The following is a 23,332-nucleotide window of genomic DNA, read 5'->3' on the forward strand; positions in this document are numbered from 1 at the left end:
TTCCTTTTTTTCAGAGTGATATCCACCTTTAGTTGTGGTGTTTCATCAAATACCTTTAACATAATCATTGATAAACCCACCCTATTTGTTTTTGTCCTATTTTCTTTTATTACTATTCAAATGACCCATCCTTTATAGCCCTTTCAACTTTACCATCTACTTTCATGATGTATAACACTCTAATGTACAACCACATTCAAATACTGCACTTCCATTTCTTGCCTCTTGAACTATGTACTGTTGTGTATTTTCCCTTGTACATATAACTTCAATAAAATACAAACAATTTCCTCTTAAAGATAATTATGTAATAGATAAACCCAGTTAGCACTTTCTATGCTTTGTGTGGACAGGTTTCCATCTATTGTTAACAAACATCCTTTCTCTTATTGGCTTGTAAATTCTAGATTCTTAAACAGCTGGTTTGGATTTCATCTTTATTATCTAAATACATTTTGACCAGAGAATAAGCCAATTTTTCAGTACAAGATGTACTGTCTTTGGGCTTGCACTGCTTCACATTTCTTACCATTATCGCCTTTTCTCTTTTAGCAATTATGATCTGAAACTGAATCTTCATGTTTCCTATGGTTGGAGCTCTTACCAGTTTCTTGCATTTGAGGTAGTTTCCCCTGATATTACTTAAGAATTAAGACTTAAAAATACCCAGATACCTGTGAAACCCCTCTCTGGGACTCTAACTATAAACATGAGTGTCCTGAAGCCTCCTGTGTCCTCTCTCACCTCTCTGAGAATATAAAGGGGTAACTGCACAATGTCCTTACTCTGAGTAAGATGGAAACTTAAACTAGTGTTGTTCAGGTATCATTGTTAATCACAGCCCGTTGGCCAATATACTAAAAAAATACTGGTGTGCTTCAGTTGAAAAGATAAATCTTGGATTGAAGTGAAAGTCTTCTATTTCCATTTTTTTCTTCTCACCTTCTAATTCACCTTTTTTTTTTTGGTATTCTAGAAATAAAAATTTGGTTGATTTAACTCAACTTCCCTAACTGTAGGCTTTCAAATCACATCCCCAAGCACTTCTTTAGTTGAAACCCACAAACTGATGACAAATTATTTCCATTCATTAAAAACAAAACATCCTCATGATCATTTTTTTGACCCATGGAGACTGAAGTTATTTCTATTAAAACAAAACAAAACAAAAACAGCACTTAAGTTGGGGGGGGGGGGGGAATTCCCTACATTCTTACCATCATCTTCACTACTGGCTATGAATGCCATTGGAAGAAGATAATAAACATTAATTTATCTTTGTGCCTAGGGATAGTCTTGTATATTTAGAGCTTATCTGAATGTGAACACTTTCAGATAAATCACCATTCAATACTGTTTAGATGAAAGAATCCCAAAAAGAAATTTAAAACCCAGCATATAAAAATAAACAGCTGTTGAATGCTGTAAAGTGATAGTTTTAAGAGTAATTCAGGAAGCACACTATTAACATTTTGTTTTACCATAGGTAATAAAGATGTGTAATGTTCTGGCAGAAAGTATTCAACTAATTTGAGAGCTCTCTGAAAGTCACAAGTACATAAAGCTGTAACAATCTCTTTTAAACCAAGCACTCATATAAAAACATGAATATAAAGAGTTTAAAAACTGAAAAATTAAAAGAAACTTTTTTCCTAAAAACAAACATTAGATCATAGCTTAAAAATCTGAAATTTCTAACAAACACCACACTTGATGCTTGACTCACAGACTTTATTTACATTTGTCTACAGCATCATTTCCTTATGAAATGAACTAGTACAGCTCAGTTAAACCAAGAAATCATAATCATTTGAATTGTCTGTAAACTCCTATTAGCTAAATTTATAACCTTGCATTTGCTTAGTACAGCCAAAGTTTTAAATACAAGAGAGCACAAGAATAAACCAATGTAACATGTAGAATCTAGATCATCATCTGGGCAATTTAGAAGGTGGACTTCCAAAAAGTCTGAGGCACAATTACAAGAGAGTAAAATTCTTGTGCAACCTACAGTAAACGTAGCAAGGAAAATTAAGACATAAAAAACATGGGAAAGCTTGTAGTAAAAATATTATGAAAATATTTCTACATAAGGTATTTTGTTTTTAGATTGGTTGAAGAGAAAAACATTTAAAATAAACAAATGTAATTTTGTTTGGTCTGTCTACTAAATACCTTAAAATGTTTAAAATTTTATTTAAATTGCAGCAGACAATGTTAAGGAAAAAGAAAAAACAAAAACAGAAACAAAAACAAAAGCAGTATCCCATAACAAAAAGCCCCCAAGCACAATTTTTGATTTCCTTTAATACTTACCTTGCATTGTCACTGAAGACACTGTTAAGAGAAACCTTTTTTAAACCAGAAAACCAAATAGAGCTCAAGTGACCAGATTTTAATTCTGAGAAACAAAACGCTAAGAGCATTTTAAGCCATAAGTTATTTCAAGTGAATAGGAAAAAAAATAAAATTTTGCTTATATCATGCAGAAATAAGCACTCACTTGTTATCCAGAAGAAAATTTTATGTAATGTGCTTAAACATCAAGGCAAATATTTGAATTCACAATGTCTCTGTTGGTCTTTCATTGAAAGGGATATACAGTTCAAAAGCTTTCTTTAATTTGCTCATTAACTATGATTTAGCCTTTTCTACCCTATCATATTTGATACTAGATCTTTAAAGGATATCACACAAAGCCTCTTAAACTTTTGAGACAAACATTTTGAGATAAAAAAAAAAAATCAGGCAACCATATTAGTAGAGAACAGATGAACTGGACTTTCTTGCCCCAATATGGTTCATAAAGGAAATGAACACCACCTTTCTCCTTCTTCAAATCACAAGATTCTTTTGCATAAATGTGGTGGTGCAAAACTGGTGTGAAGCTGCATAAAGAGAGACAATGATTCTAAGGCACCCTCAGCATAGCGAATTTCAAATAAAGAAGTTTCCAGTAGGCTGCTTTACAACTTAAACTTGTCCTGGTAAGAATTACTGATATAGGTTAATAACAACATTAAAAAGGTTGTTTCCAATGAGTTTACCACTCTTGCCTCTATGCCCAAGGTACAGGCAAGCCTACTTAATCCTGTCTTAGCCAACAGACAGAATATATTTAGAAATAAGTATTTAAATTAGGAAACAAAGGTACTTTGTTATGCTGAGATGGTTTTAAATGAAGCAAATGGTTGTAAATAATGAATAATAGACCATCTATTTTGGGACATTATGGCTTAAAATGCAATTTACTTTTAATTTCACAAATAAACACAGTTGTATTATTCTGAAAAGCAATAAAGGCATGCACCTCTACTAGCAGATTTAGCACTTCTGACCAAGTAAGACATCAACTTCTTAAAAAATATGCTTCATGCACTGTACTGGATATTTTTTTTAAGATGTAATTTTTAATACATTATTTCTTTTTTGAACTTGAACGGGAACCAGAATGGGACGATCCAGAAGATGACCTGTGGCGCCTGTAAGACATAATGGACAAAGCAGGTAATCTAGTAAACTAGATCTGTATTTTAGCATTCATTAAGATTGTAAAAGCAACAACAACAAAAAATTTAAACACCTTGATGCTAGAAAAAGGAATAATTAAAAACTAATATGTAAACTTACATACATAAGATAATCTGGTGTTTACAGACTTTGGATGTGAGCCTAGAAATGGTATAACCGTAATTTAAAACTCTATAATTGAGAAATATCTTCTTATTCCAAAATATAGCCACCTCTCAATTATTTAAGGTGATGAAGAGAAGCCTTGCAAAAATGCATATAAACAGATATTGTACAACAGACTTATAAACTTGCTAATGAAGTGTGACTACACCAATCTCTGTGATACACTATAGAAAGTGTAATAAGTCTATATGTAAAACCAATATAGCAAGGCTTCCAATTGTGTAGGAATAAATATACTCATAAATAATTAAATTTTGGAAATTGAGGTCACACAAGATGATTGTACAATTAGTTATAGTGTTATATTCATGCAGCTAATATGAATAAGTCAATATCAACCTGGGTAAAGTAGTGGTGTTCCGAAGGGGTTGGCCCTGGGCTCAGGGTTGTTTAGTGTTTTCACCAATCACCTGGCTTATGGAATAGAGAACATGTTCATTAAGTTTAGATGACAACAAACTAGGGGGATTATATGTGGCTAAGATAAAATTTGCAGAAGTGGTAAGAAAGCAACAGAAGGAATTCCACTCAAGTACAGAGTAATTTTCTTACAAAGAAACAAATGCACAGAACTAAGACTAATTGTGTGTAATCTAGTATCTAAACTTTAAAATGTGAAGAAGCAAAACTAAGCATTCTGTACAAGTAGAAATGTATCTAGGAATGAGATAATCCTACTATCGAACCCAAATATAAGAGACTTTACATAATCCTTATTTTCACAAGCTAAGAGGATATGGAAAATTAGCAAAGAATACAAATGAAGTCATTAAATGATTATATAATTAGACACTAAGAACCAAAAGAGCAAATGAAACTGAGTAATTTAGCCTGTTGCAGAAAAGGCTGACAGATAATTGCACTTTCCAAATTTTAAAAATATCAAAAAGACAAGTAACCCAGTAAAGGTTCTTCTAAAAAAGTATGGTTTTGGACAGCAAGATGAAAAATTTATTAGCTATAAGGAACAACTTCCTTATAGATGAAGGGCATGAAACAATTTGCTATGGTAATGCATTTATACATATTTAAAGACAGATTCCTAATGATCTGAAAGTTAATTTTATTAGATGTCCTAGAATTCCTATCAGTTCTAAAATTTAATTTAAAATATCATAAATTACAAAAAATCAACCCATAAATTATTTCAACATACAACTCTGAACTGCAATCTTTAAAAAAAAAAAATAACCGAGAGCTGGCTATAATATTATACAGGGAAATAAAAATTTAAACAAAATGATCTAAGAATAGTTTGATCTATATTCTAAACAACTTGATCAAAGTATAAGACTAAACAAAGTGATGTTTTTAAAATTTAAAGACGGAAAGTATAATTTAAAGGTGGAACAAAGGAGACGGGAATCTAACCCCTGACTAGGAAGTCTAGCTTATCTATTAAATATACTTAAGAACACCCATTCTTATTTCTACAGAAACCCAAACCTTTCAGGTGACCGTGATCTTGTTCGTCTTTTTTTGCGATCACCAGGTGAAGAAGATCTAGAACGACTTCTCTTTCTGTTCCTCTCAGGAGAAGATGATGAACTTGAATAAGATCTTTTTCGTGGGGAAGAAGAGCCCCTGTGGGACCTGGAGCTGGATCTTCATTGGTTGAGAAACAAATCAAACATTTCATTAAAAGAAGAAATGAAGAAGATTGTTCAGTTTCCAAAAATAAACAGGATTTATAACAACTATGAAAATTTTATATGAAAGAATACTTACTGCTTACTCAACAGAAGACTTCTGGATGAATATGAAAATACTCTATTTAAATATTAGTTATTTTAATTTCATCTCTCTTTAAAAGCCCACATACTCATTATTTGTAATTAAAACCAGCATTATAGTATTAATAAAGAATTTAACTTTTTTCTACATAAGATTTTTAATTTAAAACATATAAATAGTAAATTTAGCAGATAACTGCAACTGTGTGACATGTTTAGAAATTACACTCTTCCATGCGGGGAGAGAGTATGTATGCTAAGTACAAATTCCCAAGGAAAACAAACAAAACAATTCTTTATGGAATTAAGCAACTCATAAGTTAAGCTGCTATATGAGAAATATGGTACAGAAACAAGAACGAACAGTAATTGTAGTAAACTGCTAAAAATCCAAATAAAAATGAGTAACTTTAAAACTTGATTTACATTTATAATATATATTTATGAAAGTACCACTATTCATGAAATATGAAGTGTTGACATTCACATGTTTCAGGCAGAAGTAAATGTACAATATTTAAGTGCAAAACTTTTTTCTTCATTTACATAGTTTGAAGGAATTTAGCTCAAACTTCCCAAAAAATTCACCTTTGGGCTTAAAATAAAACCAGAAAGCCCAAAAGGAGAATTCTTTGGAAAGTTACGAGCAAAGAATAATGTTTAAATAGAATATAAAGGCTGTTCTATAAATCTTATAGTGTTTCCCAAAGGGAATATCAAAATTTACAGATATTCATTTAAGTACTAAAATAAAGGACTAGAATACTAATACATAATAAGAAAATGCATTTACTTTTTTTTTGGGGGGGGTGCTCAATACAAGTGTGCATGTTATTCTTTTCTCTTTAACGATTAACTTCATTTGAACTACAAGATCTGACTCAAACTAACACCAATTAATTATGTTTACCAAAATAGCCATTATTAAACTTCAGTGGGATTTCAGCAGTTTTCTTATTTACCTTAAATGCCTTTAGTAAAAACAAAGGTAGTGTATTTTATCCAGTACAGAAAAACCTTTCAAGAGAGCTCCTACAGACTGCTCTCTCTACAGGTTTGACCAAATGCAACTTGAAAGTTCATAGCAATGCTTACTTAAGACTTCATCCTGCCTAAACTAACTAATCATACTACCTGAGTTAGTTTTAAGACAGGTGTCTGTTCTAACAATACTGTTTATAATACTATTTAAAATTAGAAATAAAAAAAATGTACACAGTACTCTGTAGAAACTTTATCTGACAAATGGCAAAGCTTTTTCTATAAATATTTGCCTTGCAAAACAAATCCTGTTTTGAGACAAGATTATTTTTCTTCCTTTTAATAACAAACTTTTCTTTTGCGTATTAATTTTATTTGAACACTACTGCAAAGGAAATCAAATACTAGTAGTGGTGTGATGATAAGATTTGACTTCATCTTCCTACTTTATTAAATCTTAGGACAAAAATAACAAACTCTGCAATAATGGGAAACAGCCACCTTAATTCAATCATGGGAATGTCTTGGCACACGGCTGGCAATGGAAACATTTCATGGTAAGAAAATTAAGCCAAGGCAAGCGCATTAGTTTCTAATGCTAAAATAAAATTAACAAGTAGAAGCAAAATAAGAGAGAAAAGCAGCAACACCTTCTGCAGCCTTTAAATATTTTTCTCTCTGTTGTACAGAGAGATGCTACCTCATTCACCTTGATTTCGACCCACGAGATCTCGAACGTTCTCTGGAACTGGAACGAGATCTTGACTGCGAACTGGAAGAACTTCTTGAACGGGACCTGGAACAACATGGAAGCATTTTTTTTTTTCCAGGACCACTTAATTGATCTCTGTGATATGAACACTGAAAGAAAGACATACATTAGAGTTCATTTTCATATAAAACATAAATATATGAAATTAAGATTTCCAAAATTTTTGGTTTTAATAAAAAATATTACTTAAAAAATTAACTATCACTTTTCAAACCTGATAAAACTGCACTAAAACCACTAGGTTGTAAACACAGAGCACCACCATATTACTAGAAAAACGACAAATACTTTTATGCTCACAAATAATTTATTAGAAGCCACCCAGGACTAATATATACAGGAAAATAGAATGTTACAATATGTATTTAATTTCGAGAATGTTCCTACCACTATTATTTATGAAACTCCTATTTCTTTGTAGCCTAGCTAGCATGAAGCTTTAAATGTTGGAATATACATATTTTGATTCCTGTTTTTCTACTTACTCCGTTTAGAGAATTAAAAGAAAAATTCATAACAATCCTGCCATTGTTATTTACAATACTGAAAAATGACACAAAAGAAAATATGGTACATCTGAATTCTTAAAGTTGTAAATAACAGACTACTATATTTTATTTCAAAATTACTTTATAATCACTTATTTTATGCTACTAAGCTTTATAGTATTAAATAAATAGGTAACTATTAAGAACTTGTTAGCTAATACTTCATTCCTAAATACGATTAAAATTCATTGTCCACAGTATTACTTAACTGTGAATAGAATTTTTTTTCAAAAGAATGCTGTTTATTTAAGGCACTTCTTTTTCTCAGCCAAAGTTTTATTTTTATTGCGAACTATAATTACAGAATATGCATTTTACACTACCAAACAAAAGAATATTTAAGTACAACACCAACTGAATCCTCTACTTTATTCCTGGACAACCAAGTGATAAACACTAAGTCACTGAACTAATACGGCGGATCTTGTTCTTTATGCAGAATACTGATATCAAAAGATTACCAAAAATTGTGTAACTATGATTTCAATGCTCAGAATACTCTCTATACTAACCTTTAATATCCTGAAATAATAACCCTTCACTGAACCTAAACATTTCTAAATGTAAGCTATTTAGATATTTAAATATCACTGTATGTCATAATTTAGTTGAATTTTTAAGTTTATTTTAAAAAGTCAGAATGCTAAAACATTAAAGGTTTCATATTAAAGATTTCGCATTTCTTAAAACAGTAGACAGTATGCATCTACATGGCACCAGGGTAAAAAGTGTTTTAAAAGGTGACTTGAACGATCTTTTAAATAAAAAGCTTATTTAATTAAAAAGAAATTGAAATTTATAAATAAAGAAGTTAGATACTGACATTTTGACTGGTGTTACCCTTGACCTGTACCCGTTTACCTGGACCTAGACCTTGAACTTGAGGGGGAGGATGAGCGTGATGAAGATCGTGAATGTGAAGATCGAGACTTTGAGCGACTTCGTCTATTAGATTTCTTTTTATTACTATCTTCTTCTTCACTGGCATCAAGATTATATTTTGAGAGATCAGCATCATCTTCATCCTCATCCTAACAAAAATTCATTTATATTTAGACATTTAGATATTAATGCTACCTACTAGGAAAAATGAATAGGTTCACATCCTGGACATCTGCATATGGATATAAGCACTTGAATCTCAAAGTAAATTCATTCTCAAATTCTGAAATATACCTATTCTATTTCTCATTCAGCTAATCAGATAGATAGGCTAGATAGGTGTAAACCTGGAAGTTATACTCGTTTCCTCTTTTTCTATCACAATATATTACCATGTTAGTTATGAAAAACATTCAATTCTACTTCATAAACAGAAGTCCCAGAGTCTAGTACCCTTTAGTCTTTAGGTCAGAACTTAGATCCTTTTTTCTCTAGAATATCACAGTAACTCTCAGCTAGTCTAATTCTTGAAGTACATTTTGGTACTTCAATATCTCAATATATTAACACTTCTCATCCTGAAGAACAGGTCAGATAAACACAACTCATTTGTTTCTGGAACACTTGCATTCTAGGACCTCTTATGATCAGCCTTCAAAGTACCCCGAATCTGGACCAAACAGCCAAACTAAAACTTACCATCTGGCCCCACAGAATATCAGAATGAAGCAGGTGCTGTCTTCATCATTCTTTCTATTCTAAGAACAGTGGTCTACATATGAATTTTTAATGTCTGGTTTGTTTTCTACTCAACAGAAACTATCTGCTGTTCTGAATCTGCTCTCATCCCACCTCTTTTTACTGGCTCCCTCATATCATTTAAGTCTCAGCTCAAATTTTACCTTCTCATAAATCACCCCTGAAACCAAAGTAGTCTTCTTAATGTGATCGTATCATGTGTCTTCATAGCTTTATTAGTATCTTGGTCATTTACATCTGCTCTTCTCTAGAATTTAATAAGAGAGGGGTGGTTCTTTCTTGGTCACTATTTTATCTTAAAAAACAAAAACTGTGTGGCAGAGTAGAAACTAAAACCTTTATGAGACTATATCTTTGTCAAGGCCCCAAGATTGTCAAAATGCATTCCTGTTTATGTAATAGTTCAAATAAGACAAATGGAAAATAGGACATGGAAATTATTTACCTCATCTAATTTATATTTAGAAAGATCTTCATCCTCATCCTCTTCTTCTCCCTCTGATTCTTTATCTTCGACTTCCTTTAATATAGAGGCAGGACCAACTGCCTTTCCTCTGTATTTTTTCTTTTTACGTCCAAACTAGAGAAAAACAGTTTCAAAATATTTCAGTGCACTGAAAGTGCATTAATGTTTTTTTTAAAAATTATCTTTATATATATATAATATTTATATCTTATAATTTCTTTATTTTTATATATGACAGAATGAGTTATAATTCACATTACACATATAGAACACAACTTTTCATACCTCTGGATGTATACAAAGTATATATTCACTCCAATTCATGTACTTTGGATAATGATACCCATCACATTCCACCATCACCGTAAGCCCTGCCCCCCCTCCCACCCCTTCCACCCCTCTGTCCTATCTAGAGTTTGTCTATTCCTCCCATGCTTCCCCTTCCAAACCCATTACCAATCAGCATACTTCTATCAGAGAAAACATTTGGCATTTGTTTTTTGGGGATTGGCAAAAAAATCCATTTACCTGCAAATGCCATGATTTTATTCTCTTTTATTGCTGAATAATGTTCCATTGTGTATATATGCCACTTTTTTTTTTAATCTATTCATCTACTGAAGGGCATCTAGGTTGGTTCCAGTTTAGCTATTGTGAACTGTGCTGCTATAAACATTGATATGGCTGTGTCCCTGTAGTATGCTGTTTTTAAGTCCTTTGGGTATAGACCAAGGAGAGGGATAGCTGGGTCAAATGGTGGTTACAATCCCAGTTCCAAGGAATCATCATACTGCTTTCCATATTGGCTGCACCAATCTGCAGTCCCACCAGCCATGTGTGAGTATGCCTTTTCCCCCACATCCTCACCAACACATAAATTGCTGGAAAAGACTCAACTTGTATTTAAAAACATTCTCCTGAAGACAACATATTTTCCTAATTTGTATTTAAACCACACAACCATATCCAGCTTACTTCATCATATTCTCCATCAGATTCTTCTCTTTCTATATATTCAACATTTTCTCTTTCATTAAAACCACCACCGTATCCTAAAAAAGAGAGCACATAAACTGTTGACAATTCAAGTAACAAAAACATACCCATATCACTTCCAAACAGGAAAAAGAAATTCCAATCAATGGCAGTTGCCTATCCATATAAATTATTAGTCTTTTAAAAGCAAGTTAAGAATAACCACAAAGAACAGTCTCAAAGTTAGATATAACTCAGTTTAAAGTCAAACTGCTATATTTCCGTTTCAATAAGAATCAAGGACTTAATATCACTGTCTATCAGTTCCACAAAGCTTAAATCTTTTGATACTGCTGAGCTAAAATGTAGTGATCCACTAACTAGAGCTTGGAAAATTCCTAATTTATACAGGCAAATACAATAAAATGATAAAGGTCACCCTATGGCTTTGGTTTAATTTTTGTCTACATAATTCTTTTTAGTTCACAATTAAAAGTTATTCAGGTTTCTGAAATAACTAGTAAAGCTTCAAATTAAATCTATTTTATTATAAAGTAATTAAGATTAGCAAACCCCTATTTTGATATTCAACTAATGCTTACAACTTGGCACATTTTGACATAAGCTTAAAACAAACTAGAGTAAGAAATGAGCTACTTTTAGAAAAAGTGAGATAAGAAATTTTGAATAAGTCTTCCCTCATGACAAAGAGGTAATGAAGAATAACACAATCTAACTTGTTAGGTATTTCAGAACAATACCAGTACACAAGGCCAATGATTCTCAGATTTACGAACTTCATGAGCCCACAAAGATGACTTTAAATTTATCAGTTGTGGCCATTAAAGAAAAAAAGACACTTCCAAGTTTTACTTTCTGAAAGAAAATAACATCAATACAGCGTCTCTTTTTTTCATTATACTTTATATCAATAAAAAGTTAGGAAAGATGAAACTCTTCTTAAAAACCACATGATCTAGATAGGCAAAAATTTATAGAAGAAAAATAGAGCAACTGAACAAGTTTGATATTACAATATAATTGTCATCAGTGCAAATAAGTCCTTGTTCAAATGGACAGGATAATTCATATATGGAAGCATGTAAAAATATTAAAAACAATCCTATTTAAAACCAAGGAGTTAGGCTTTTAGTGGAGTTCTCTGTTCACCTTTAGTATTATAAAAGTGAAAATTTGGCAAATATGTAGAAAGCTGAAGATTAAATTACAGTAAGATTAATTTAACTCATGTAGGTAATTTTGTTTTACAATGAATATCACAGCAAATACCATGCTATCTTCTCATTCTCTCATACAAGTCTCAGAAAAAGAAACTAGTCTGTTGACAACATAGATAAGATATATTGTTTTAATTGTATGAAAAATCTGACTCATAAACTCTTTCCTGCACAAGGGAAACACAGTAGCTCCATATCATAAAAACACTTGGGCATGTCATTTTTATCAAGTAATAGATGAGTTGGAAAAATGTCATGTCATTTATGCCCAGTAATAGGTGAGCTGGAAAAATGGTGACATACTTTCTTTCATTTTGTTGATTTAGTACTCTACAGGTAATATATTCAAAAACTCTTGCTTCTTCTTCTTCTTCTTTTTTTTTTTTTTTTTGTGCTGCTGGGGATTGAACCCAGGGCCTTATGATGGCAAGGGAAGCACTCTACCAACTGAGCTATATCTCGAGCCCTCACTTCTGGTTCTTGACACTTTCCCAGTGCAATTCTCTCTCCACAAATCAGTAACAACACTGAAATTCGGTAACCCTTTCAGTCCCTTATTTAAATATCCTTTAGATACTTCCTATGAGGAATGAAATATAAACTCTTTACTATGACTTACATAGTCTTGCTGATTTCTAAAATGTTTCCTGAAGCTAACAAGGAGCTAATCCAATATGCTCAATTCACTCAAGCTCACAAAACCTATTCTTATTTGAGTAAATTCTCCTCACATCCTTATTTGAATAACTCATTTTTACTTCTTAAACACAACTTTCTCAAGAGGACTTTTAATCTTTGGCACAAATGTCTATTTTGCTCAACAGGTGATCACAGTACACTGCACAGTGGTTTATGAATATTTTTTCAATGAACAAAGATAAATACTGTTATCATCTAAAAACTTTTAGTTTCTTTAGAAGGCTTTAAAATACAAAGGCAGCCATTTTTTTTTCATTTCTTTATAAGATTTTATAATATCAGAGCTTAGATAAAATAAGTAATCACAAATGAAAGCTTAAGCTGGGCATCGTGGTGCACTCCTGTAATCCCAGGAGTGCTGAAGCAGGAGGACTGCAAGCAACCAAGATCCTAAGCAACTCAGTGAGTCCCTGTTTCTAAACAAAATACAAAATAGGCCTGGGGATGTAGCTAGGTGGTCAAGTGCCCCTGAGTACAATACCCTGTCCAAAAAAAGGCAGGCTCACAGTACAAGTCTTAGAGAAAAGAGGATGAATATAACATATACTTCACAAAGATTATTCTAACAATTTTTTGTGATTCTATTCTCTGAACAGTTAATTTAGCACCTCAGAAGTTAAAAAAACAATTGTAAAGAATATAAATTTCAGTGTATTAACATTATTTTTATACAGTTATCATTAATAGTTCAATTTTTAAAAAAGTGGACAAAAATCTACATAATGGTAAATTCTAAAACAAGAGATTAATTACTGTACAATAATATGATGGAATTATGCTTAAGACAGTAACTTTCAGAGGTAGTGTATCATCTTTTTGCTTGTTTGTTTTTAATTCACATCCTGTTCCAATGCTCTCTTATCTTGAAATGACAGTTTCATTTCAAATAAGCTAAGAGGAATTGAAGAGCAAGAAAATGAGCTATTTTGCATATTCAACTGTTGCCAGCAAAAACAAGAGAAATGGAAATGGTTTACGATATCAGAATGATGAAAAAGCTGAGAAAGGAAGGAAAATAAGAAGGTATAAAACACAAACTACAGATTTTTGCTACAATAAAATTTGAAAGAAGCCATGATATAGATAGATCAAAATGTATATAGAGACTACTAAGTGGCTATTTTTCCATGACAAGACATAATGGTATTTCTGCTAACAGTAGTAATATAAAATGCTTTTTTCTTTTTCTTTTTAAAAGGTAGAGGGGTGAGATGAAGAAGCTATCTAGGGTACAGAGAACATTTAGGGTTCTGGCTTATGTAACAATTATGGTGGGTGGAACAAATCATGAGAAAGAAACCACTGGAAGAGGACCAGGTCCTCTTCACATTCAATTAGGATATCATAAACCTAATATCTATATGGCAATGCTGTATGAGCAGCTGAATACATTGGTCAAAGAAGTTTGAGTTGGAGACATAAATTTGGGTACCATGGTGTGCCAATTGTTACTTAAAACTTGGGAATGTGAAGAAAAATTATTAGAAAACAGAAAAGGCCTAGAGAATGGACCTTTAAGAATCCCAACATGCACTGGAAAGGCAGAAGACAGAAGAACCAGAGATGCTAAGGAGAAAAACTAACTTTGATAGGCAAGAGAAGGAAAAAAAAGGGAAGTCTTATGAGTTTAATCTACCTAATCATCACAAAATCCATGTGCTGAGTAAGATGTAAAAACTGAAGGTGGAAAATGAAGAAATATATAGGATCATTAGGTCATAATGTTCTCAGATGTGAAAATATAAACTTGAAAAAAGGGCAGGGGAATAAAAGAAAAACGTTTGCTCTAATAGGTCTAAAAGATTCATCACCTTGATCCTCAGAAATTGAGACTGTGAAGGTGGTCCAAAATAAGAGAGAAAAACAGGCAAGTAATTTATTAACTCAAAAATCTGAGAGATTATATGTAGAAGCTCTTGACTATGTGATACATAAGTAGTTGAGTGATAAAATCAGAAGTATACAGACAGTGTGTTTGGGGGAGTTGCTAATAATGGGAAAACTAAATTGTGTGATAAAGTTTCACTATGACACTGCAACAGAGCCAATGGTAAATTATTATGTTAGCCAAGGATTACCAAACACCATCCAAACAACCTGTGGTCTTCTGAGATCCACCCCTGAAGAATTATGAGCATTTTGACAGTTCTACACTATGGAAAGTGTATTCTTAGTCAAGTTCAAGAATTATTACCTACGTTTGAAGGAAAACCTTCTCCTTTTTGTATGTACTACAAAATTACATGAATAGGAGACAATACTGTTATAATTACCAATTTACAAACATCTGAATCAGTGAGGGAAAATGTAGAAAAACATTTCTAGAACTATACTAATGACCCCTCTTGTTGGGATAGGACTCCCTACCACTATATTTTTTAATAAACTGTGAAATTATGAAACAAAAAAAATTTTCTGTAAGGGAAAACAAAAAATCCCAGTTAAAAAAAACCACTAGGGCAAAAGAGACAGAACCCTCAATTATTACTGTAATCTTTCAAAAAGGTGATATACTGGTCAATTCAACTTTTAGCTTCTTTAGAAATCATTTGGTACAGTTGTATCTTACCTGTTCTTTCTTCTAATTTAGCATACTTCGGAGTATTACACATGTTACACTCTGATCTTCTGGCCCAATTTACATTACTGCAACTACAGAAATAAAAAAAAATTTAAATCAGAAGGTCATGCTACAAGGTTAGAAAAATATTAGCATTCTACAACGTTAAAAGAAAAACTAAGATGAAATCACTAGCATAAAGCAATGTTTACTAAAAATGTAAATAAAAATTTACATAGCATGAAGAAAAACTAGTTGTGAAATGACAAAGTGTCAACGACAGAGAATCTGCAGCCCTGGGTTGGGTGCTATCAATTTGAATTAAAGGCTCTACTAATTTTTTAGTCTGTGAATTCATCTCAAAGATGATTAGGGGCGTACTCTTGGATGTTAATTTGTTGATATTCCCCTTCCACCTCTACTAATCTGTTTAAACACTGAACTCCATAACCTACCAAATCCAGTAACTTAATCTGCTATAGGAAAATTTCTTAATACAAATTTAAATTTTACAGGATCAGAAATTTATGTGAGCCAGGCATGGTGGCATATGCCTATAATCCTAGCAGCTTGGAGGCTGAGGCAGCAGAATTGTAAGTTCAAAGTCAACCTCAGCAACTTAGGAAGGTACTAAGCAACACAGTGAGACCCCGTCTCAAAACTTAAAAAAAAAAAGGGGGGGGGGGGGCTGGGGATATGGCTCAGTGGTTAAGTGCCCCTGAGTTCATTCCTGGTATTTCTCTGAGACCCTTTAGTGATTCACTCTTCTTCCATATACCTAGGATTTATCTGCACAGCAAAAAAAGATGGAAGCCAGGAAAATCAATACAGAATTAAATTTAAACTAACAATAGAATCCTTCCTAATTAAAAACAATTTTTTTGATGGAAGACAACTTCTGATTCTAAAATTACTTTGTTAAATAGTCAAAATGAATTTTGTGATGCATTTCCCGTTAATGATAGAAAACTAAAACATTTTGAATTTTTTCTCAATAATAAACATTTATTTACTGGTATATATAATCCATTATAGTAATAACTATTTTTAAATATTACATTTTAAAAATGCAAAAAAATTTAAAAATTTCTTTTATTATACAAGATGAAATGATTAACAGCCAAAAGACCTCCAATTTAAAAGGATACACTGACTTGTTAATGTGATTAATAAGTTTGTAATATTAACAAGGGAGTGACTGGATGCATTAATGGCAGGAAGAGTGAACCATAATTTGAAACACATACGTTTTACACTGCCAGTCATTAGCACTAAATAGGCCTCGGCTCTTTTCTGCAAGTGTTTTTCCTATTTCAGTACCCCCAGCCTTCATCATTTTTGCTTCAGTTGTTTTCTCTGAAAATAGAAAAATAACGCAATATTAATCTGGGGAAGATACAGAAACGATCTGTACATATAATGTTAATAGAATCTTCTTTAAATACTTACCCCGACCACATCGATTACAGCTGGTTCTTCTAGCAAAGTTTACATTTCCACATCTGAAAATAAAAAGCATTTACAGAAATCATTTAAGTCATGTGAATGTTTAAGGTGTCCTCACGACATTATCCAGAAGTTGTGGATTTCAGAATTCGCATCTGTCATGTCAATAACATTAATTATAATAAAATCACAATTTAGCTGTAGAAAAAGTGACTTGGGAGTCACAAAAACAGGATAACAAAACCCAGTTATGTGACCTTGGTTAAATCACTTGGGATTTCTGCCCTGGCATTTTTGTATTAGCATACACCATTACAATGAAAGCCCATTGCAAAGCTTAAGTGAGATTTTTATTCTGCTTCAGTAATTACTGAGAAGACATCAGGGAGATTTAAACAAAAACATCAAAGTACAATCTTAGTACAGGAAACAATAAGATATTTACAATGTTGCAAAAAGTTTTACAAGAAATACAAAATCTAATGGGAAAAAAAAAACGATAAGGGAGGGGTGTTTTTAAACACTGTAAAAGTTTCCTGTATTTATACATACTGTAGAATAGTCTCTTTTTATAAATATATTTTAATGCACAGAAGTATGCATTTCACTCTTAAAAGTCCTACCTCAAATATCTGAGGGTGTTGTCATTTCACAGGTGACCAACACCACAATGGTCAAAATTTGTTATTCTATATGTTTTGAAGTTTTCTACAATGTCTTACCACACATAACAACTCCATTCCTAACATAATTTTTCTGTTCTACTTGATATCAGAGTTAGACTTCAGTCTCTTCAGATCTTAACACTGAACCACTATTAATGGCTGCCAATTAAGGAGTATATGCTGAATTTCATTTTCTACATCCACTACCAAGTTATTCCATCTATTCACTACAAGGAAGCAATTCTACTCCAGTTTTTTGGATGGTCTAAAACGAAACTAGAATTAAACACTGGTTTGTCCAACAGATTTTGCTCTTCACTATCATGAACTATCCAAGGCTAACTTAGTAACTGGAAAAAATTCAAGATTTTTATTTAAACATGAAATGTGCATTAAATATTTTTGAAGTCTCCAAGTAGAAACATCTATTTGTGTGCCTACAATAAGATCCGCCTAAAAACAATTCAATAGATCACATTGGGTTTAGCAACAATGTCAAAAAGCAGAGTCACTAAAACACGTGGTCAGGCGTCTTTCAGGGCTGATGCAGGCAAAAATACAGGCCTTTCGACTCGAAAAACACAAAAAACTGAATTCTTGCATAAAATTAAAGATAACTGAAGAGAAAAGATGATAATTTCCCAAACCAAAGAAATCGAGTCGAGAAAACGGTATAAAGGAAAATGTACGATTAAAAATACAGAAAAGAAGAAGCAAACGACGAGAGCAAGAAAGCGACGTTTTCGGCAAACAAGAATAAAGTTCTGCACGGAAAAGTCACGTGGGGGAGATCCAACACCGAGCTGGCCACGACCGGGGAAATTTCCTTATCTCTGAAACCTGGCCGGGGAGGGGGTGGGGTACAGAGACGAAAGGGTAAGTGATCTCGCAATGCAAAGGGACCACCTTGGAAAGATAATGTCGAAGAAACGCTGGTGACAAACCCAAAACAAAAGGTCCCCGAAAGACATTCCTCAGAAAGGGACTGGGAGCCTCCTTTCCGCCTGGGAGCCGGCAATTCGCCGCCTTAACCCGGCTTAAGGAGCGGGAGGAACTCGTGGAACAGCAATTGCCGAATCGACCTGAAAAAAGCGTTCACTGATAAGTACGGCCCCAATTCGGGTCCCTTCATGAACTCACTTTTTGTCGGGGCAAATCCAGTCCCCGTCACTGACTCGGAAATTCTTGGTCGACATCTTGGACGCCACCACCACAGCCACCCGCAGCTACGTCTTCACAGGAGGAAGCGGGCCAGGGACTTTCGGCATCTCGGGGCTGTCCCCACGGCGCCGGACTCCGGCCCTCCACTGCGTTAGGATTTGCTGATGAGGGTACTCAGCCGAGATTGAGTTTGAACTATATTATACAGATCAAAATGCCTGTGCAATTGTTTCCTGGCTGAAAAGTTAAAACGCAAAGAGCTTTTCTAGAGCTAAATTTACAGGCACCGTTGGGACAGCCCAGGCAGGAGGCCTTCGTGGCACTAGAAGCTTCGGAGAGCCCCCTACAGGCGGGAGGACCCAGAAGAAAGGAACTTCCGCCTAGGTGGGCGGAGCTATGGGAAGCGGAGACGGAAGTGATTGTGATCGGTACAGGGGCGTGGAAACGCACATTACCTAGTCTTTGTTTTGGCGTGAGGTGAAGTGGGTTGTTAAAGTTTCTGGAGTTTATTTTAACGAAGGACAGAACCTTTTTTTTTCTTTATGCATGTGGGTTTTCATTTAGAAGCCTACTTTTTGGTTACCTAAGTAGGTTTAGCATAAGCAGTATACACAAGGGAATCAACCAGTAATTTTAGAACTAGGATATTGCCAGATGTTTTTAAATTTACCAGCATCTTTTCTGGTTCCATCGCATTCTCTTTCCAGATAGAACGATATTTTGTATTTTAAGTTTACCCTCTCGCTTTTTAAAAATGAATATATATATATATATATATATATATGTATATATATATATATATATATATATATATTTAATTTGATAGTGAGCTATATAATGTTTATTGTTATGTAATTTTATTACATTCAACATTATGTTTATAAATTCATCCTATCTATTCACATAGATAGTTGCTTGTAGTATGTAGTTGTGTAGTTCCTTTATTTCACTTATGTATTATTGCAGTATTACTTTTGGTGACAGCTTATGCCTTTTTCCATGTTCTGTCATTGCAAATACTGGTATGAGCATTCTTAGGCATGGATTCTAGAACTTAAATACAAGAAGGTTTATAGAATATGGCACTTATCTAGAAGAGAAATTAACTAGTTTTTAGCTTTAGTATTTGCTTTAACATCTTTGGTAATTATAACATCTTGGTTGTTTTAGAGTTGTCAGCTGTTATCCCATAAGAGTTGATCACATTTTCCCAATCTTTTTACTTTGGCTTATAGTGGGTTTTATCCTGAACATTTTGAATATTATATTACGTAGTCTTTGGATCCTGTTTAAAGTCTTGGAGAATGCTAATGATTTTTTTGTATTTTGTTTTAGTAGCCAATTCAGTATGGTTCAGATCACAAATTCAATCTCACCCTCTCTGAGTACTGATTTCATGTCATTTGCCTTCTCAAGGGCTTTACTATGCTGCTTTGAGCCTATCCTACACATATTATACTCAGGGATTCTTTTGGTACTTTGACAATAGTTTAAATTACAGTTCTGTTCAAAGATCTTTTGCTATGATATTTTGGTCTGTCTTGCACATGCTCAGTTCAGGTGTGAACGAAGGACTGAACTTTGCATGGGTTCATACATAGAATTAGGGAACCCCGTTCTTTGGCTCTTTCATTGTTCTTATACTCTTGTCTTAAGGACCCCCTTTTCTTGGTCTTCTTGTTAGAAATATGAAGTTTCTCTTGGAATTTTAGCTTCTATCATTATTGTACTTGTCAGACTCTAACCTGGGATAAAATGATGAGAGAAAAGAAAGAAAACTATAGGATTTCCTCCACACCCTTCAGACCACATAGACCTCTTTTCCTAATTCATTAGTCTGAATATGCCTATCCAAGCCTATGCTCTCATCCTTGGGTTAATGCCCAGATTGCTGGGTGGGGTTAGGGGGAGAGAAAAAATAAGCTAAATATTCCCTAGAGACATCTAGCTCTCAAAAGTTGTTTTCACCCATTCATCTGGGCAGAAAAGTGGGGATTTTGTCAGTTATTGCTGCCTTTGTTGCAACTACAGATTCACTGAGTACTAGACCTCAGATCAAAGAAAACAGGAAAACAAAGCAGAAAAAAAAATCATCTTCCTAAGCTTTACTTTTCTACCTCAAATTGCCACTTTCATTTTACTCCTCAAAATCCTCAGTAATTTTGTGTGTTTTTCCTTCCTTCCTTCCTTCCTTCCTTCCTTCCTTCCTTCCTTCCTTCCTTCCTTCCTTCCTTCCTTCCTTTTTTGACTTTGTGTGTTTTCTCCTAAGTTTTTCATTGTAGCAGTGGAAAAGATAGGCTATAGTGAGTTTGCTGCATGTTGCTTGGCACAGCAGTACAAGTTAAAACCATAATATGTTGCCACTAGGCATTCATCACAATGAATAAAATGAAAAAATCTTAACAAAAGTGTTGGAGAACCTGTAGAGCAATTGGAATACTTCACTAATGATGGAAGTGTCAGTCTCCCACTTACAAGGTTCTGGCATAGAATTTTTGGTTTTATGATGGTTTGGAAGTGATAGTATTTAATAAAAACCACACTTCTTTGAATTTTGATCTTTTTCCTAGTCTAGTAATATTTACATATGTACTCATGATTCTGAGTAGTAGAAGGGAGCCTAGCCAAGCCCATCATGGGATCACAAGGGAGAACAATTGGTGCTTTACAGTATGCCATATTGCTAAGCTATGTAGTTCAGTAAGTTGGGTGGTGGTATGGTTTGGATATGGAGTGTCCCCCAAAAGCTCATGTGTAAGACAATGTAAGAATTTTTAGAGGTGAAATGATTAGAATGTTAGGTTTAACTTAATTAGTGGATTATCCCACTGCTGTGGATTAGCTGGGTGGTAACTGTAGGCAGGCAGGGTGTGGCTGGAGGCAGTAGATCACTGGGGGGGTATGCCTTTGGGATTTATATTTTATTGCTGGTGAGCAGAGCTCTCCATGCTTTCTGGTTACTATATCATGCACTTCTTTCATCTGCCATGCCCTTCTACACTGATGTTCTGCCTCACTTAAACCCCAGAGTAATGGTGTCTGCCATCTGTGGACTGAGACCTCTGAAACAAGAAGCTAAAAATAAACCTTTTCTCCCTTAAGTTGCTCTTATCAGGTCTTTTGGTCATAGCCATGCAAATCTGACTAAAACAGGTACATTAAATGCATTTTTGACTTATGGTATTTTCAATTTAATGATGTGTTTATACTACAAAATTTTCAACTTATGTTGATTACATACCTCATCATAAGTTTAGCATTTGTACTTTGGAAAATGTTTGTCTAGATCTATTAAGTCTGAACATATGCATAGACTATGACCCTGAAATTCAATTCTAAATGTATTATCTAAGAAATGCACATATATTCATTGAAGATATGTATAATAATGTTCATAGCTGCATTATTTGTTATACTCCCAGCTGGAAGCTTTCCAACTGCTTATCAAATTGTAACCACATTGAACAGCATGAGTGTAATTCACCAATACGTTATTAAATTGAAAACGTCTGACACAAAATGGCACATTGTATACAATTTCACTTGTGTGATGTTTAAAAGCAACAGAATTATTCTGCGATGGTGATTACCCTTAGGAATGGAGAGTAACTGGAAAGGTGATAAGAGGAATAATACAGATGCTAGAGCTAGTAAACAACATGCAGTTTACTGCATCAAAAGTTAACTAGTTAGTAAAACTTTTGGGAGGAGAGTCATTTGTCAACAGAAAAAAACTGTACAATAAGTCAATGATAACATGAACAAAATATAAGAAAATATATATGGAATGATCAGAATAGGTTGTTTGGGTTCAAGAACTGCAACTGATTTTAAAATATTCTTGTAGTACAGAAGAAATCTATTTCAACTATTCTAACTTGAAAGAAGAATCCCTCAAGACTACCCATTCTGTAATTACATGTTTGCCAAACAATCCTCTGACTGATAATTTATCTTCTCTCCTGAGTGTACTTAACTTGCCATGGTGAAATACCCAGAGCAAATTATCCATACAAGTTTTTCTTCTAAATAAGTTCTCTTTATAAATTGATAAGTTTGCATTCTGACGTACATATCACTTTCTTATGGGTCCTCTTAACATGTTGATTCTCAAGAGGTTAATTAGCTCTGATGGAAATGGTAAAGTTGAGTTTCTGAATTCACATAGTCAAGAAACTAGCTCTGAATATTTTATTAGGGTTCTTTATGCTTGCAAATAACAAAAATAAAAATAAAATAACAAACCTGAAAAATGTGTGTGGTGGGGGCAAGAAGTATAAAACAGAAGGTGTTTGATGGAATGCCAGGGCAGGAGTACAATGCAGATTCAGAAAGAAGATAAAAGAAGCCATCCTTCCACACAGTAGCACGCTTTCTTAGTCTCTTGCTGGATATGCTCTATGTAAACATGATTTTCTTTTGTCAGAACAGCTTTCCTTACTCCTTAGTTTACATGACAGAAATAATACCCTTCTGAGACCTAAGCAAGTGGTGCTCTTAACCTGTCCCTAACCCTAGCCATGCTTTGGAGAATTTTCCTCTTAGTGTTTTAAGTCCCCTTGGGTGTCTTGAATGATCCAGAAGCTTGACCGGACCCCAAACCTAGTCTTGTGGGGCCCTGGACAAAGGTAGCTCTGAAATAGTCTATTGGCAAACTGCCAGATCAGCAGAACCTTCTGGTGGACATCTTATGCCTAAAGAGGACCTTACTGGCCTCATTTTCTGTTTCTTCTCTTCATAGTCCTCAGCAT

The 23,332-nt window shown here is 33.7% G+C and overlaps 1 protein-coding gene across 3 annotated transcripts; it reads right to left on the bottom strand.

The window, feature by feature from the left end:
• Positions 1 to 1,717: 1,717 nt before the first annotated feature.
• On the bottom strand, positions 1,718 to 18,669 carry Zranb2 (zinc finger RANBP2-type containing 2). 3 transcript variants are annotated; one of them, XM_027949529.3, is made up of 11 exons: positions 18,561 to 18,669; positions 16,759 to 16,811; positions 16,557 to 16,665; positions 15,319 to 15,401; positions 10,813 to 10,889; positions 9,817 to 9,951; positions 8,592 to 8,761; positions 7,120 to 7,206; positions 5,143 to 5,301; positions 4,036 to 4,110; positions 1,718 to 3,482 (listed from the first exon to the last, which is right to left on the bottom strand). In XM_027949529.3, the coding sequence occupies exons 1-10, from the start codon at positions 18,614 to 18,616 to the stop codon at positions 4,077 to 4,079; spliced, it is 963 nt and encodes a 320-aa protein (XP_027805330.1). In that variant the 5' UTR covers positions 18,617 to 18,669; the 3' UTR covers positions 1,718 to 3,482; positions 4,036 to 4,076. The 3 variants fall into 3 exon arrangements, with proteins under 3 accessions (XP_027805330.1, XP_027805329.1, XP_027805331.1); XM_027949528.3 differs by lacking the exon at positions 4,036 to 4,110; XM_027949530.2 differs by lacking the exon at positions 1,718 to 3,482 and having other exon boundaries at positions 4,036 to 4,106.
• Positions 18,670 to 23,332: the final 4,663 nt, after the last annotated feature.

Source organism: Marmota flaviventris, chromosome 10 (assembly GCF_047511675.1).
Source record: "Marmota flaviventris isolate mMarFla1 chromosome 10, mMarFla1.hap1, whole genome shotgun sequence".
In the NCBI taxonomy this organism is placed as follows: domain Eukaryota; kingdom Metazoa; phylum Chordata; class Mammalia; order Rodentia; family Sciuridae; genus Marmota; species Marmota flaviventris.